At 42.1% G+C, this 16,723-nt stretch overlaps 1 protein-coding gene across 6 annotated transcripts; it reads left to right on the forward strand.

Moving 5' to 3' along the window:
- Positions 1-492: 492 nt before the first annotated feature.
- Positions 493-16,713, forward strand: ROPN1L (rhophilin associated tail protein 1 like). 6 transcript variants are annotated; one of them, XM_054060830.1, is made up of 7 exons: positions 493-2,946; positions 4,078-4,254; positions 9,623-9,779; positions 11,437-11,560; positions 11,743-11,904; positions 14,470-14,645; positions 16,481-16,713. In XM_054060830.1, the coding sequence occupies exons 3-7, from the start codon at positions 9,649-9,651 to the stop codon at positions 16,542-16,544; spliced, it is 657 nt and encodes a 218-aa protein (XP_053916805.1). In that variant the 5' UTR covers positions 493-2,946; positions 4,078-4,254; positions 9,623-9,648; the 3' UTR covers positions 16,545-16,713. The 6 variants fall into 6 exon arrangements, with proteins under 6 accessions (XP_053916805.1, XP_053916802.1, XP_053916807.1 ...); XM_054060827.1 differs by lacking the exon at positions 4,078-4,254; XM_054060832.1 differs by lacking the exons at positions 493-2,946; positions 4,078-4,254 and adding an exon at positions 3,011-3,334.
- Positions 16,714-16,723: the final 10 nt, after the last annotated feature.

Below are 16,723 nucleotides of genomic sequence, written 5' to 3' on the forward strand. Positions count from 1 at the left end.
ACATTTTCTATTGCCTGATTGTTTTTCATGTGTCTGAGTTTGTAATATTGTACAGTTGCTGTTAAATCAAGAAAATATTTCCTCTTCTGAGAATTCAGATGTACTTGTGGAGGCTCAGCTGGGCTTTTCTGTTTGTTTGGGGTGGGGAAGGCTGGCTTTGGGAATCAGAATTTCCTAAATCAAAACAGTAAATAAAATTTTTCTAAGGCTGAGTGATGAAGCATTTAAAGGTACCAAGAGAAAATAAATAGGTTAACAACTTAAATTGTAGCCAATTTCAGTAACAGAATTTTTCAGGACCTCAAGAGGAGGAATGAACCCTACCTGCTGTGTTTGCACAGAATCAAAGAGCTTAGTGTAGGCAACGTTCTGAGCTGGTCCTTTAAAGAGCTTGACATCTTTTTCTCTGTAAGTTACCAAAGCTGCAAATTATAGAATGAGTTTTATATTGCATAATTACTTACATAAAAAAGACCCTCAACAACAACAAAAAAAACCCTTTTCTTTCAGAATTGATCATTGTGAATTTTTATGGGAATAATGTTGAGGAAGTGATTCATCACATACCATTTGTTGCCTGTGAGGCAAGGAAATACCTGTGCTGTTAAACAGGCAAGGAGAAGTTAGCAGATTTCTTTGCAAGGACACAGTCAAACAAAAGCCACCAAATCAAGTCCATGTTATTTCTTTATGTAGATAAGAGTTCCTTTGCAGTAATGTTTGGGGTTTTTTTATGTAGATATTTTAAAGCAAGTACACAACAGTATCACAAAGCTTTAAGTAGCATCAAATCACGTGCTTAGATTGCTGTAGCCTTCCTAGATTAAATGGGGGAAATGTGAGTATCCATTGCAGTAATCGGAAAATTGATCGGAAACTTGCTACTCGGTACGCTATCCTTCAGTATTCTGTAATTATCCATATGTGTATATAATTAATACTTGAGAGTCAGGCAGGTGCTTTGAGAGTGTCATCTCCTTTTATTGATGTTGCATCTCTGATCTGGAGTGTCATGAGTTAACACAGTCCAGGCTGTGATGGTGGTAGTCTATTTTTTCGTGTCTGGACTCATGTTCTAAGCAGTGAGCACAAGCCAAATACATCTCATTCTAGTGGCGGGAGGACTGGGCTGTCCCTATCAGAAGGTCAGAAACCTGCTTTTTTACAGGATTACTGTTGTTCTGATGGTTTTAAACCACAGATATTACCCTCTGGAGTGATTTACTAAGGAATTTCCAGCAAAATGAAATTGTAGAAAAACAACCAAAATATTTCTCTCATTCACTGTTGCTGACTAAATGCTAAATTGAGTATTTGGCCCACATATTTTTGATGTGCATAAATATTGCATTTGACTATTTACAGTGGTGTACATTGTGGGACAGATACATTTTCACAAGATTAAATTCACTGGTGACATATATTCTTACTTATGCCAGGATTCTGTCTTTGACATATCTTTCATAAACAGTTCCAAAATGGTCTTGCCACTCGAATATTGTGAGCACTACTGTGCACCATGCAGAATTTGCAGTAGTGTGGTTCTTGTAACTTTTTGTTTTTATCCAGACAAACTGGTCTTAACATTAAAATTTATTAAGAAAAAGCCTTTTTGCTGCTTCTTATTACTGTTGTTTTATGATTCATGACAGAAACAAACTCCATGGGGCCAGTCATGTAATGTGATCTCTGAACTATTTTATGTAGCTTATATTATCTGTATTTGCTCTTTGTTATGGAGAACTGGTTTCAAATGAAACTGTGATGCTTGCTTTTGCGGTGCTTTACAGATCCCAGGTGAAGTGAAGTTTGTTTCTGAAACTGTCCGTTGTGAACTTCCAAAGAAAATCTCATCTCCTTATTTTTTCATGTATTTTGGGAAAGAAGATGGAGGTTGTATAGAACAAGAATTAAATAACACTGCTTTTTTATTGGTTTAAGTTTTAATAGTTTTCCTTACTGTGCTTTGTATACTTCTCTGGCATAGAAACTTGATAGTAAGCATGTAAGATCACAGGCTTCACTAAGACAGCTAGACAATCTCTATACCAGTGACTTCCATGTGCTACAGTCAGCATGCAGTGGTCTCATATTACTCTTCAAGTGGGAAAAGTTCTGTGTGCTTTCAGTACAATTTGTGTTGACCTTGGTTCTTGAATGGAGGAGTTGACAATGGGTACTGGCTTAATTGTATCCCTGCTGTGGTGCTGAGTATCACTGTTATTAGTGCTACAGACCTTCGTGCAACAACTGTTAGATGGCTCTGTAGTTCTTTTGTGTACTGAAAGAAGTTAATTGCAGCATGGCTTTGACTATTTTTACACAGATTGTTTTATATTGATTATAAAAGTAGTTAGAACTCTGCATCCTTTCTCTGACTCCCCCTTCTTCGGTGGGTGAAGCTCGAGTTACTTGTTTTAATTTCTGAGGTCCCTCTAGAAGTTGTAACTATTTTCTGTCAGTAACTTCCTCAGTAAGATGCCAATTCCAACACCAATAACAGTATTCACATCACTTTTCAGCTGAGTGCATTAATTCTTTCCTTGCTTTCCGCTAGGCTTGAGCAAAGATCTTCATAAAAAATCTACACAGCAGCCCCACTGTTCTTCGGAGAACTCTGTAAACAGCCCTTTACCTTACAAAGCATGAGTGACGGGTTTGTGGATTCCACTGCCTGGCATGCTGATCAGTGTCATTTTGTTTCCTGGTATTCCACTGTCCATCCGTTTGTTTATAGCTAGACTGGAAATTGTGGCAGGGTCAGCGTTCTTGCTCTTCTAGCCTTGTGAGTGGGCACCATACAGAGTAATTTCTTGGCAGAAATGGATACAAATAATAAAAACATTAAACAAGGAACTGACTCTTGGTAATAATGAAGTCCAAGATGCAAAAAAAGGAAACTGTCTTCTGAAACAGATAAGGAAACAACTTCCAGAAACCATAACGGTAAGTTGGAGCTCTCTTTTATTCTGATATTTCAGTTCTTAATTAGAGTAACTGGAACAAAAGAATTGCATCATTAACAGCAGTTCTATTATGACTGTTATTCCAGACAAGCTATGTTCTGGTTTTAATTTCTTCATTTGGAAGTCACCATAAGTTGAGAAATGATATGCTGAAATCAAAGTTACTCAATAGTGGAAATGTTTAGAGGATGATATTTCCAAAGGTCAAATACCATTCTAAGATAAACTGAATGTTTTGAATTCAGTATAATGCTGAGGAATGGAGCGATGACAAGATTACTTCACAACTCTACACATCAATTTTGCCGCTTATATGCGTACTTCCTGTTATCTCTTACTTGATGACTAGTGGCAAATGCCAGAGCTGCGTAAGTGTGCTTTTTTGCTGTAGGAGGGGAAATCAAACGTATCTAGAGTCGTCTGACATCAGGTTGGGGAGGGCACTTTAACCTTGTTTGTCTGATCTATGTTAAATCATTTGGCTTTCAGGGAGTGTTTCTGTTCCTGGAATACGACACTGGTTTTACTTAGAGTAACAGTCTTCCTTGTTGCTTACAAAAACTGGGAACACGACAAAGCTCATTATTTATTTATATTGGATAGAATTTAGTATTAGAATCTAGATAGTGAAGATCTGTCTGGGTGTGCCATGTTCAGCAGGTGCAAATAACGTAAATGGCCTGGTGAAGTTCGGAAAGGAATGTGCTGAATCTAAAAATACTGCTATATTATAATGGTTCACATGAGATACTTCAGCTGGTTGTGACTTGGAGTCATGTGAGCAGGAAGCAGCAGCAGAATTTCAAAGTTGAAATTGGGCAGTTCTGCTATAGCAACAATTGTGCCCATGGATATAATGTTTTATATTTTTTTTTTTATATGTAACAGTAATAGGTCAAATGCATATGGGGGAAGTACTCCACTTCTAGGAAGTGAGTTACTACTTTCACTGAAGATCCACTTGTGTGTTTATTGTGTTTTTATAGAGTTTGATCAGCTTTTTTCATAATATAAATTGTTTAAGTCTTACTACCTTTATAACTTTGGGCCAAGATTCTCAACATGACCCATCAATGTCCATTTCACTGTGCCTTTCTGTGATCTTGAACAGGATTTGTTGACCTGCCTGCCACATTACCTGTGTAATCCTGACTTTCTTTCAACAACCCCGCATTAACCTGCCTGTAGTTAGCAACTGTTGTCACACCACCAGCCCCTGGAGCTGAAGTTGAAGCCTCCTCCCTCACCTACCTGCTGATCTTAGTTTTACTCACCAGCTGTCTCAGAGGTTATTCAACTCTTTATTATTATCCTATCTTAGTCTCCTTCCTTTTATAGTCACAAACTGCAGTAGCCTTTAAGCAAATGTTTTAGTGTAGTTATATGTGAAAACCATGCTACTTTTAGCTAAAAATTAGTTCCCTGATGCAGAAATGATTTCTTAGATAGGACTCAATGATATCCCAATATGCCAAAATTAACACATCATCAGTAATTTATGCACACCCTTTGTGTACCGCTGATGCAGGAGTAACGAGGAGAAAATGTGCAGTACATTGGTTTCTGCTTGTAAATCAGGAGATTGCATAGTAAGGGTGATTATAACTCATGGAACTGCTGGTTTTGTTTCCAAGTGTGTCCAAGGACTGGATAACAGAGAATATGAAACTTTTGTTTTAAAGTATCTACCCATTTAAAGAACACACATCATAATCCAGAAGTTTGCTGTTCTCATGTAGCTGGGAGTCTGCAAAGTATTTTGAGGCCCAATGCTTGACCCGTAGTCTATGCAGAGTATTCATGTTTTATGAACAGATTAAACAGTTGTTAAAATGTGTGCTTTTTGTTTTCCAGAGACTGCCTTTTTATCTTTATCCTGTGCAGCCTTACATGTTCATCAGTGGGGATGTAATGTGGATCAAGAAGGGCTGGCTTTGAAGAAGACTGTGTTATTTTTCAGTAGCTGGCCTGATTCTTGCATGCAGCACTTAAGTTTCTTTGGAGCAATGGCTTGTGAAAGCTTTCTGAAGCGAAAAATCCTCTTATCTAGATAATTTGAGTGCTCAGGCTGCTTACAGCCCATGTTAGAAGGGAGAAGAGGGGCACTGCTTTTTAACCAAGAGATGCACAGTGTCTTCACAGAGGATGCCATTCTGGTTACCTTTGGTGCTGGTTTTATCTGCAGTGGAAAGAGCAGAGGTCTTATTATTCTCTCCCAAAACTCTGAGGCAGAGGGGGCACTTTGGTGTTTTGGGACAGTGGGAGAGTCCCTGCTGCCTTGCCAGCACATGCTGTGCAGGGTTTGGAGCAGCTGATACCAAGAAGTGTCTGGCACCGGCTATACTGTGTGTTCTGGTTGGGGCAGTCCACCAGGGATATTGCTGCCCTGCATTACTTGAACCGTGGAGGCTGACCAGCAGAGTTGCTTGCGGCTGAGCTCTCCTTTGAAGCAGCAGCGACTGCAAGTAACAGGAATTTTAGGGAATGCATTGCCCTGTGTCTATTTTGCAGCTCAGGCAGCATTTGTTCACAGCTCTTCCAAGCCTGGAAAGGAGCTAGGGGATTGCCAAAGGCAGGATGGATGTGCCACACTACTGCTGCTAACCAAGCAGCGCATCATCATAGTCAAGGACATGCAGGGTGATGGGCTGCCAGGAGCCTGGGGGGCCTGCAGGCCAACCTCCTCACTATGAGCTCTGCTGACGCTTTACGTTAAGGTGTTTCAGGTCCCTACTGTGTTACTGTAGATGTTGGTCAAAATAAACCCTTCAAGACTCTCTCTGGAGCAGGTTTTCACTGCTGGGTGTTTGCGGGATCAGCTCCTCTTAAGAGGCACACAGCCAGATACAAGTACTAGAGCTTTTTATGTTCTCATTATATGCATATGTATCTTATTTCTCAGAAAGGCTTTACATATTCGCACTATTTCTCAGAACTAATCTTAATAATGGCATACTCGTTACTCTTGGCATTTCTACTAGTAAAGTGTCTCTGGTGGTCTTCAGGAATCACTTCTAAGTACCCTTTTGTTTAACCAGACTGTGGAGCATGTATGGTTAAGCTGATGTTGGCAGGGACATCCCACTAGATGAGGCTGCCCAAGGCCCCATCCAGCCTGGCCTTGAACACCTCCAGGGATGGGGCAGCCACAGCTTCTGTGGGCAACCTGGGCAACCCAAAAGTTTATGGTTTTTATCTAAGAATCGGTAATAATTTCATATTTCAGCAGAAGGATTTGATACGTGGAGGTGCACAGGGAAGACAACTTGCATAAAAAATGAACTTTGACTGTTCTTGTGAAAGCTGGCAACATTTCATAACATTACAAGACTTTGCATGTCACCATTAACACAAGTGCTTGCATGAAGGCTTGCTGTGGCTTTACTGCTGAAGCATGACATCCGTCCTGGGTACATCTCAGAAACAGTGGGCTGAAACAGAGTGTTTTCCTGCAAATGCAGCTGTGCATCAGGTTTGGAAGCTGGGGTTGTAAGACAAGCCATTCTGATGCAGAAGGAGCAAGGACTGGAAGAGGGGAAGAGAGGTGGAAACAGGAAAAACCAAAGCACCAGAGGACTTGGGCCTGAGTGGACTAGGAGAGGACAAAAAGTTGAGTAGGGGGTGGTAGAGAAGTGGCATGCGAATTGTGGAGGCAGAGCAAGTGCCAGGGTGGGAGATAAGAAACATCTTTCCTTCAACTGGAAACCAGGACTGATTGGGCAAGGAATACACGTTCAAGGAATGCATGTTGCCTCAGATCTGCCCAAGAAGATCTGCACTGTTCCACTCTTCCTTCTCCCACCCCCACCTTCCCTCTCCCACTCCGGCCCTCCCGCCCCCGCCCCGCCCCCTCTCTTGCCCCGCCCCCCCGCGGCGTTGCCGGGGCAGCGGGCGGCAACGCGGGGGCAGGTGAGGCTCTTCCCCGCCTCTCCCGAAGCCCCGACGGCATGAGGGGGGCCTGGGCGGCTCGGAGCGTTCCGGGCCGGAGAAGGGGAGGAAGCGGGCACCCGACTACTGGCCGTGCTGGCTCTTTCAAGCCGGGTAACCGGAGCTCCCTCAGGGCTGGCGGGTTGGTGTCACCCAGAGCCGGGGCTGCGGGCGCGTCCTGGCTGGGATCGGCATGTACCCGGAGCGCCTGGGCTCGCGGGGGATGCTCCAGTGTTGGAGCTGCTGGGATGGGTCCAGAGGAGGGCTATGAGGATGATGGGAGGGCTGGAGCACCTTCCCTACGAGGGCAGGCTGAGAGAGTTGGGCCCGTTCAGCCTGGAGAAGTGAAGGCTCCGAGGAGATCTTAGAGTGACCTTCCAGTACCTGAAGGGGCTACAGGAGAGCTGGAGAGGGGCTATTCACAAAGGCTTGTAGTGATAGGACGAGGGGCAATGCGTATAAACTGGAGAGGGGCAGATTTAGACTAGACATAAGGAGGAAATTCTTCACTATGAGGGTGGTGAGGCACTGGCACAGGTTGCCCAGGGAAGCTGTGGCTGCCCCATCCCTGGAGTTGTTCAAGGCCAGGTTGGGTGAGGCCTTGGGCAGCCTGATCCGGTGGGAAGTCCCTGCCCATGGCAGGGGGGCTGGAACTAGATGATCTTTAAGGTCCCTTCTAACCCAAACCATTCTATGATTCTATGAATGGGAAAATAGAAAAATAAGAGCGAATAGGAGGTGGGAGAGATGAGGTGGCCTTTGCATTTAGCGAGAGAGCGATCCGCGTTAGGGCATAACCAGTAGGTATTGCCCTGTCAGTGGACCAACAAGGATGAGTTGTGGAGGTTGGTTGACCTGGCATTTGTCCATGCTCCTTAGATGCGAGTTACCTACGGGAGGTTCCCTGTGAGGGAAGTAACAGGCAATACAAGGAGAGGAAATGGCTTCAAGTTGCACCAGGGGAGGTTTAGATTTGTATGTTAGGAAAAACTTCTTCACTGAAAAGATTATCAAACGTTAGAACAGGCTGCCCAGGGAAGTGGCCAAGTCACGATCTCCAGAGGCGTTCAGAAAATATGTAGATGTAGCACTTCATAACATGGTTTAGTAGGCATGGCAGTGTTGGGCTAATAGTTGCACTCGATGATCTTAGAGGTCTTTTTCACCCTTAATGATTCTATGAATATCAGGAAATGTTTTTTTCACTGCAAGGATGACCAAGCACTGGGGCTAGTTGCCCAAAGGGGTTGTTGAGTCTCCATCTTTGGAGATATTCAGAAGCTGCCTGGACGTGGCCCCGGGCTCTGGGTGGTCCTGCCTGAGCAAATGGTTTGATCAGATGGCCTCCTGAGGTCCCTGCCAGCCTCAGCCCTTCCCTGGCTCTGTATTTAATAGCTTACTATAGAAAAACAGGTCTTAGGTTCCTCCCCTACACACACACACTTTTTCTTTTCTGCTTAGTTCTTGATTCTTTGACCACTTCCTAAGAGCACATGCACACACAGGTGTATTCTGCTTCAAGTTTTTTGTTTTTTTTTTTATTCTCTAGCTTGCCCTGAAATCCTCAACTTTTTCCCTTCGGTCCCTTGGCTAGAGCTGCACTTTTAAGTTATTGCTGAAAGTCTGTCCCCAATGCAGACTTGCTGCTTTGGAGCACTGAAGACACTCTACCTGTCTCTGTTTCTCCAGAGATGAGTATGGTTTGGTCCTCAAAACAACTGGAGTCACATTCCTCCATTGCTGACTTTTAAATGTTTTTCCACTACAGAAAAAGTCACACCTGCCAGATACTCTTATTTTCATCTTAGGAAGGAAACTACCTAAAGGGATAAAGGATGCTGTTACATTGATTCCTGTCTTGGTGCCATGGCTTTCACTGCTCTTCTCTTCTGCAGATAGCTGACATTTTTTCAGCTCTTGTTGCTGAATCAATTAAGTAGGCTGTAGTTTGTCCTTTAACTGTTGAGAGGAGTACCCAGATTTCCCACTAAATGCACACAGGTGCTGTAATGGGATAAGAACCATGCAATAATATATGTCCGTTCCTGCTTTTGGATCCTGGGGAGCAGGATTCCTTGCAGCAAGTAAGTTACATCTTGAATGAGACAAAGCTACCTGTAGAGGTGCGTGGGCAAAATGCAGTGAGCAACTGCAGTGTTCCTGAATTTTTTTTCATCTCTCTGATTTTTTGATGCAAAGTCTGCCAGGAGCACAAATTAGCAACTTCTTGCTACAGTGTGTTTTTAATACCTAAGCACAGTAGAAACTTAGCAATCTGCATGGTTTAGCTTCCGTGTAAAACGACAGGACTCTCCTTGGCTTGCAGTAGTGAGTTGTCAACATAGCTAGCTTTCCCCTTGCTATGTGTGGTGTGACTTGTCTGGACTACTCATTGTACAAATATGTACCGTGGGAGGTTTGAGGAGAAAAATCAGTACAGAATTATCTAAAGGTAGTTGTTAAAGGAGTAGTTCTCCTTACCTGGTGCTGTGGTTGGAGCCCAAGCTCCAGCCTTTTTTACTTGGCATTGCCATCAAGTTTAAGGGTTTGAGAGATTCACAGTGCTTGTCTGTTTACCCTTCTGCATTTATCAGTTCTCCAGCAGCCCCAGCAGTTGAGTAGGAGAGAAGGGAGTTTTGGCAGAAATGCTGTTCGCTACCATGTGGTCATACAGGTTTACATTTGTGTTTTGCATCTGTGAGCTGCTGCTTTATTATTATTTCTTCCAGGTCTTTGTAACTGAACTAAACAGGCCATGCCTCCTCCGGAAACCATATTTTGTGCTCAGCAGATCAAGATACCCCCTGAGCTACCTGATATTCTGAAGCAGTTCACTAAAGCTGCTATTAGGACTCAACCTCATGATGTTTTGCAGTGGGCAGCTGCGTAAGTAGGATGTGAATGTTCACATAATGATGTATTGCTGTGTGAATGGATCCGTAAAATCTTGCTGCTCCTGTTTGTTGTGCAGTGGAGCTGGCTTCAATGTCAAACAGCCTGTGTATTGCACACTTCTGTGCATTAATGCAGCATGTGAACTTATAAAAATAGTGTAGGACTTGATGTATTTCTGTTTTGTTGAAGTTTAGGACTAGCATATTTCTGGAATAGTTTGATTTCCATATAGAAGAATGCATCTTAATTGTTGTTAATTGCTTTGTCCTTTAACACCTTAGCCTCTCATGTGAGACTTAATTAAATTCTTGGAATTTAAAGGAAACAGCTTTCTAATTCTTAAGCTTGCCAGGTTTCTTTTGTTTGCTTCCAAGAACAAAATTAAGGAATCTCCTTCAATGTTACTGAAATAGGAAAAGAGCCTGAAAAGTTGTGAGTTCTAGATGATAGTCCTCATAATAAATCTCTCAGCATAAAATGAGTTTAAGATTTAAGTGTTTGTCTTTTTTTTTTTTTTTCTTTAACCTCAACTGCTCACTATCCTTTTTTTCCTGTCCTACAGTTTGTGTGGGCGAGCTCTTTAAAGGTATCTTTGACATGTTCTCAGCTGGGAGATAAAAAAAAGTCTGTGCTGTGTATGTGAGGGAGGGGAGGCTGTTAACAAAGCCGGGCTGGAGTCTGGCTCGACCATTTAAAAGAGAAAAACCCTGAAACTGGATCACTATAGCTGCAGAGTTGGAGAAAGATAACAGGAACATCTTAAAACACTGCGACATTTCTCAGGAATGTGATGGAGTTGGGGTGCAGCACCCTTCTGGGTGATGGATGCAGGAAGCTTGCCCCGACTGAGAAGCTGGAAGCAGTAGCCACCAGGTAGCTTGGACCTACTGGGACGTGGGGCTGGTGAGAGCAGGAGCAGTGTGACACTGCTGCAGCCACACTACCAGCCAGACCCTGACCTTTGTTTAAAGATTGCACCAGCGTGGGTGGAGGAGCCCTTGCAGATGGGCAGGCAGCTCTTGCTGGTCACGCACCCCTTTCTGAAATAGTCAAGTTTTCCTTGCCCAGTTCAGATTGCTGGCCAGTTATGGCACGGGTGATTGCTCTTAAGGTGGTGGCCACCTTATAATTAAAGCGATATGCATCTGATTCCCTTTCTGCTGTAGTCTTAAATTTTACTTTGGAGTGGATGGAAATGGCAGAAATGCTGATGAGACCGGTGCTGCATAAATAGCCAGTTGTGCTTTTCAGGTAGTGTTGTGAAGGGAACGAATGAGCCCTCAGATGCTCATTAATCAAATGGGAAAAGCCTGCGCTTCGGTTTTGCAAGCACACTCTGATGTTAATAAATCCCTCTACCTTTGCCAAGAAGGACTGAATATATCATTTGCAATTAACTTAAATACCTTAGAGTTATTAGAGCATTGTAAAATGGAACATGTAGTCTTTCTAGTGGAAACCATAGCCTTTCAAAAGGTAGTATCTGGGCAAGGGGAGATGGGAGCTGTGGGTGCGGGCAGCTTGCTGAGTGCTGCCAGTTTTGTACAGGAGCGTGTGGATTTGTTTACTGAATTGAAAGAGCATTTACTTCTGTGCAGCTTGTAATGGCCATGGGCTTTGGGGTGTGTTGCTTTTCCTCTTTGCTTAGGTATTTTTCAGCACTGTCAAAAGGCGAAACACTTCCTGTGAAGGAGAGAATTGAAATGCCTTTAGCAGCAGAGAAAATGGATGCTGGTTTGACCCCAGGACTCCTTAAAATCTTGCATAAACAGGTACAAACTGGCCTTTATCAAATGTACGTTGCTGTTGAGGACTGCCCACGTGTTGGGGATGATTGAGAAGACTGTCTGTCAAGTCTCTGCCTGAATGTTGGGGGTAGTTGAGGAGGGACTGTGTTCTTAGTTTCATTCTATTTTTCTGAGTTCTTATTATGGTACTATGTTTTTATTTAAAGCTTTCTCCCAAAGGCACAGTGACTGTTGCAGAACTGAAGGAAAAATGGAAGCACTTGTGCTTGCCAGAGGAGCAGCTGGATGCTATCCTTCAGTTGGACAACTTTGGCGAAGAGGTGAAATGGATGGACATTCTGGCACTTGGGTGCAGCGTGCTTGGCAAGGTATGTTCGTGGCAGGAGTCCTCATATCCAAACACAAATTGTTATGTGTGATCATATTTGAGGTAGCCCATAGAACAGTTAATGGCAATGGATTTTGGGGAATGGTGATTGCTTTGGCAGCAGCTGACAAAGTGGCTTGTGTCTTTACTTCTGTTCCCCATCAGCTTTTGGTCAGGGAGCTTTACAGGAAGGAAGGCTAAGCCTTCAGTTTACTGGGCTGGCAGTAGAAGAACGCGCATGTCCACAGGGAGCTTGGATCAGGATGGAGAAGATGATAGAGGAATGAGGCTTATGGCATCTGTGTAAGTGTTCATGGAAGAGAACTGGAGGGAGAAATTAAAACATCAATTTTTAATTGACTGGGTATTCAATTAAATTTTCACAGATGCAATTAATGTTACTAAATCTACATTTAATTCTTTTAATGTCAGTAATAAAATCTCAGCAGAGCATTTCAACAGAATGAGAGATTATAAAATGCACTGAGCTGATGTTCTTATGAAGTATAATATTTTTAATGATTTCTACATTACGGAAGATGGAGTATTAAAAAGAAAATACATGTTAAATGATTTTGAGAATGCTGCAAATTGGATTCATAGTTTAATAGGGTCACAGTTAAGATATTAAGAGTGGACACGTATGACCTTCTTAAAAATGCCAGACATCTTTCTGTAAAGCACTGATGTGTTTTTACAGCCTTGGAGAAGTCACCACACAGGTAGTCTGTAAAATTGTGTTTCAAAGGTGGCAAAATCAATATGAACAACTTTGCTGCGCTGTGAGAGATAGAGACAGTGGTACCTTGAAGTGGCAGGAGCAGGAACACCAGCAAACTGCAGAGGGTAGAGTCTGCCATCATGTAGGCAGCTGCCTCTCCTTCTCCAGGGAAGGATCTATGCTAAGTAAAACAGTTAAGGGATCATAAAATTACACTTATATGGCCTGTGTTCTGGACCCTAAACAGATATTCCATTTATTCTAAAAAATTCTGTTCTGCTATTAATAAATACTTACATTTTTACAAAATCATTGCTTGCTTGGTAGTGAACAGGTAAGGATAAATTTTGAAAAAGTTATAACAAAATATTTCTAGTTGGGTTAAAAAAGGCCCATGTGTTTGGTTTTTTTTTAATGGCATCCAGCCACTCTTTGACTAGATAAAGTTCCATGATGAATTTTTCCACACATTTCCCTGTGTAGCTCAGCATGGATAGGGCACCAGATTATAGGCATTGTTTTGAACAAGGTTTTATTTTTCAAGTATATTTGGAATAAATACTTTGAGACATGTTTGTTCTAAAGGGAACTCGGGCATTATTTGACTAAAACTAAAATATTATTGAAATGCTTTCTGCCCTGTGCTTTTTCTGCCTAAAACTACTAAAATAGAACTTACATAGTAATAGGGAAAATAGTATATATCAGCATTTCTAAAAATTAATATCATACTATGTCACAATAAAAAAATATCAAAACCATATGATTTTTCTGGTTTTGTAGATTTTTCTGTCTTAACTGCAGCTGAGAATTCCTTTAGATCCATTGAGATAAGAAATAAATATACATATGTATGTATATATGCATACACAACTCACACACATATATATAGAGTGAGGTACAGTCACGTCTGAGCTTTTACAGTAGCAGAAGAGAGTAATTTGGCCATATTTGGCCATATTTGGAATATGGCTCAGATTAAGACTACCCTGTGGACAACCAGCTGAATACGAGTCAGCAGTGGCCCAAGTGGCCAAAGTAGCCAGTGGCACCTTGGCCTGTATCAGAAATAGTGTGGCCGACAGGACCAGGGAAGTGATTGTGCCCCTGTACTCAGTGTAGGTGAGGCCACATCTCAAATACTGTGTTCAGTCTCTCACTACAAGAAAGACATTGAGGTGCTGGTGTGTGTCCAGAAAAGGGTAACGAAGCTGGAGAGCAAGTCTTATGAGAAGTGGCTGAAGGAACTGGGACTGTCTAGTCTGGACAAAAGGAGGCTGAGGGGAGACCTTATCACTCTTTACAACTACCTGAAAGGAGGTTACAGAGGAGCAGGTGTTGGTCTCTTCTCCCATGTAACTAGTGATAGAAGGAGAGGAAATGGCCTCGAGTTACACCAGTGGAGGTTCAGATTAGACATCAGAAAATTTCTTCACTGAAAGGGTTATCAAGCACAGGAACAGGCCGCCCAGGGAGGTTGTCGAGTCATCATCCTTGGAGGTATTTAAAAGATGGGTAGGTGAGGTGCTCAGGGATATGGTTCAGTAGTGGATGGGTACAGTTGGCCTTAGTGATCTCAAAGGTCTTTTCCAACCAAACAATTCTATGTTCATAGGATTCTAGTATATTTTACTCCTGTTTCTGCTAGAACTTCGTTATTGTTTCTATCCCTGGACCTGCACTGAATGGTGAAATTGGGATTGAAAGCTAGGTAACAATGATAAAGCCCTTGTCTCATTTGCACTCACTTTCAGTGGCTTACAGTGTGGATTTTGTCATGGTATGCAAAGAATGTTCATGGTTCTGATACTGTTCCTTTTAATTTCTTGACTGAATGCCCTACAGTCAATACTGAGTTCAATGAAACATGCCTGTGAAATCTTAACAGAGGATCCAGAAGGAGGAGCGGCTCGCATTCCTTTTGAGACATTCTCTTACCTCTACTTTTATTTGGCCAGTGTCGATGGAGACATACCAAAGGAGGAAACTGAAACATTCCTCCACAAAATGAAAGAACAAGCGTAAGTAAAAAAAATCAGTGTGTGGAAGTTTAATGTATGGATCACCTTTGGGTTCTCCATAAAGCTTTAATTTCAAGTGAATAGTCTAATTTCACTTTGAGTGTAGCCATAATAACAGGAGTAAAGGCTGACTAAGGTTATGCTGAAAGTGTACATAGTTATTTTTTATTTAGTGGTCAATGCCAGGGTTGAACTGCTAAATGATAAATTATTATTTATCCATCTGTCTTTGAAATATTAATGTCACTAACTGGTGGTATAATTTTCCCTGTAGGAAGCAATAATATACAGGTTAGTATCATCTGCACATTCCTGGTACTGGAACCAGGACCATCTTGTGGGCTGCTCTTATGATTTAACATAGACTGTAACCCAGAGAGAGAAACTGGGAGTCCCCACTTGGAAGTCTGAAGTTTCTGTTACGTCTCCTGAATTACTTCTCCCTAGAAATTTTGTTAAGGAAAAACTTAGCATGTGCTTGGTCTTAAATGCTTTGGCTCTTCAATTTTTGTAGTATTAGCTATGGTAAATTGTCCTTCCTGGAACAGTCTCAGTGTTTGTTGCCTCCAGTGGATATAAAGAACAAAGTCAGGACATAGTCCCAACTGAGTAGTTCATCCTCCTTTGCTATTTGTACCAAGCTGGGGTGGTTGGGTACATTTCTATTCTGTTGTGTTCTTCTTTCTCCTTGCTCTGGGATTGGCTTCATAGGTTGGCATCAGTCTGGTCAGAAAGCCATGGACTGACATGGTTCTTCACAGCAGGAGATGTGTAGGTTGAAGGTTTAAGCAAAACCCCACCATGTTGCTATCCATTTTGCTATCAATGGCAGCTGTGTTCGGGTCTTTTCTGTGCTGTTGTATAATCTTTTGGCTTGCTTTATAATGAAGAGGCAACCTCGTTCTCACCTCTTGACTTCATTGAATAGTTTGTTAGCAAATGGTGTTTTTCTTCAGTATTATTAGGTGTCCTTACAGGTTTGGGTAGAGAATACCCTGTTGATCATTGATCCATTCGAAGTGTGCTGCCATTTTTTGATGTGTCGTCAACATCCTAGGTGCTCACAGCTTTTTTGTTCTGAACTTCTGGGCACCTGCCCAGGATTACAGAGTATTTGCGTAGTTTGGCTTCCTTTTTTCTTCAGCACACCAGCACTATTCTGTTGCTTTAGACAGATCGTTGATCATGTTTTTGTCAACCTCTATAACAGCAAAAGCTTAAAATTCATGGGCTTGTGTGAACAGCTCTGCTAACTAGGCCTAACTCATGCTGAAGGCTACAGGTGAAAGATTTCATCTCATCTCATGTCTAATAGATTTGGATTGTTTATGTGAAGCCTTGTGCCCACAAAATTCAGTGTCAAAACCTCATAACGTTTTAGCAGATGAAGGAAAAGGTCCATCAAGATACTGCATATATTCCTGCTAGTGTTAGCATGGAAGTAGCATTAGGAATGTATGAAACTATGAATGTATGTAGACCATATAGCAGCCTTCCAGTACTTAAAGGGGACCTACAAGAAAGCTGGGGAGGGGCTCTTTGTCAGGGAGTGTAGGGGTAGGATGAGGGGTATTGGTTTTAAGGTGGAAGAGGGGAGGTTTAGGTTAGATTGCTACTAGCTCTGTGTACATGGCAGCTCAAAAATGCACAAGCACACTAATTAACTGAATTGTTTCATCAGTAGTTACCAGACTGATAATTTTTAGGAAGATTTACTTTCTCATCACACTGCTTTTGCTTGCAGTTAATATAACCCTTAACTGTATCTTGTCCAACATGCTAGGATTCACCATGTTTAAGTGTTGCTCTAAAACATTTGGTTTCTTTCTTTCCAGTGACAAACAAGCTGGCATGGTGCTGCTCAGAAACTTTCTGCCTCCACTCTCAACACCATTTTGACCAAGCCTATTCTTAAGCATCAGATAAGGGGGGGAAAAAAAAGGAATAAATATGTGCAAGAAAATAATTAGTGTTATAAGGACCATTATTTGCACCTACAGCACAAGAAGATCTTCTCTGGCACTTCCTTTTGTTGAAATGGCCCTTCAGCTGAAGTTAATTGAATATGTGGTTACTGA

This window comes from Cuculus canorus, chromosome 2 (assembly GCF_017976375.1).
Source record: "Cuculus canorus isolate bCucCan1 chromosome 2, bCucCan1.pri, whole genome shotgun sequence".
In the NCBI taxonomy this organism is placed as follows: Eukaryota; Metazoa; Chordata; class Aves; order Cuculiformes; family Cuculidae; genus Cuculus; species Cuculus canorus.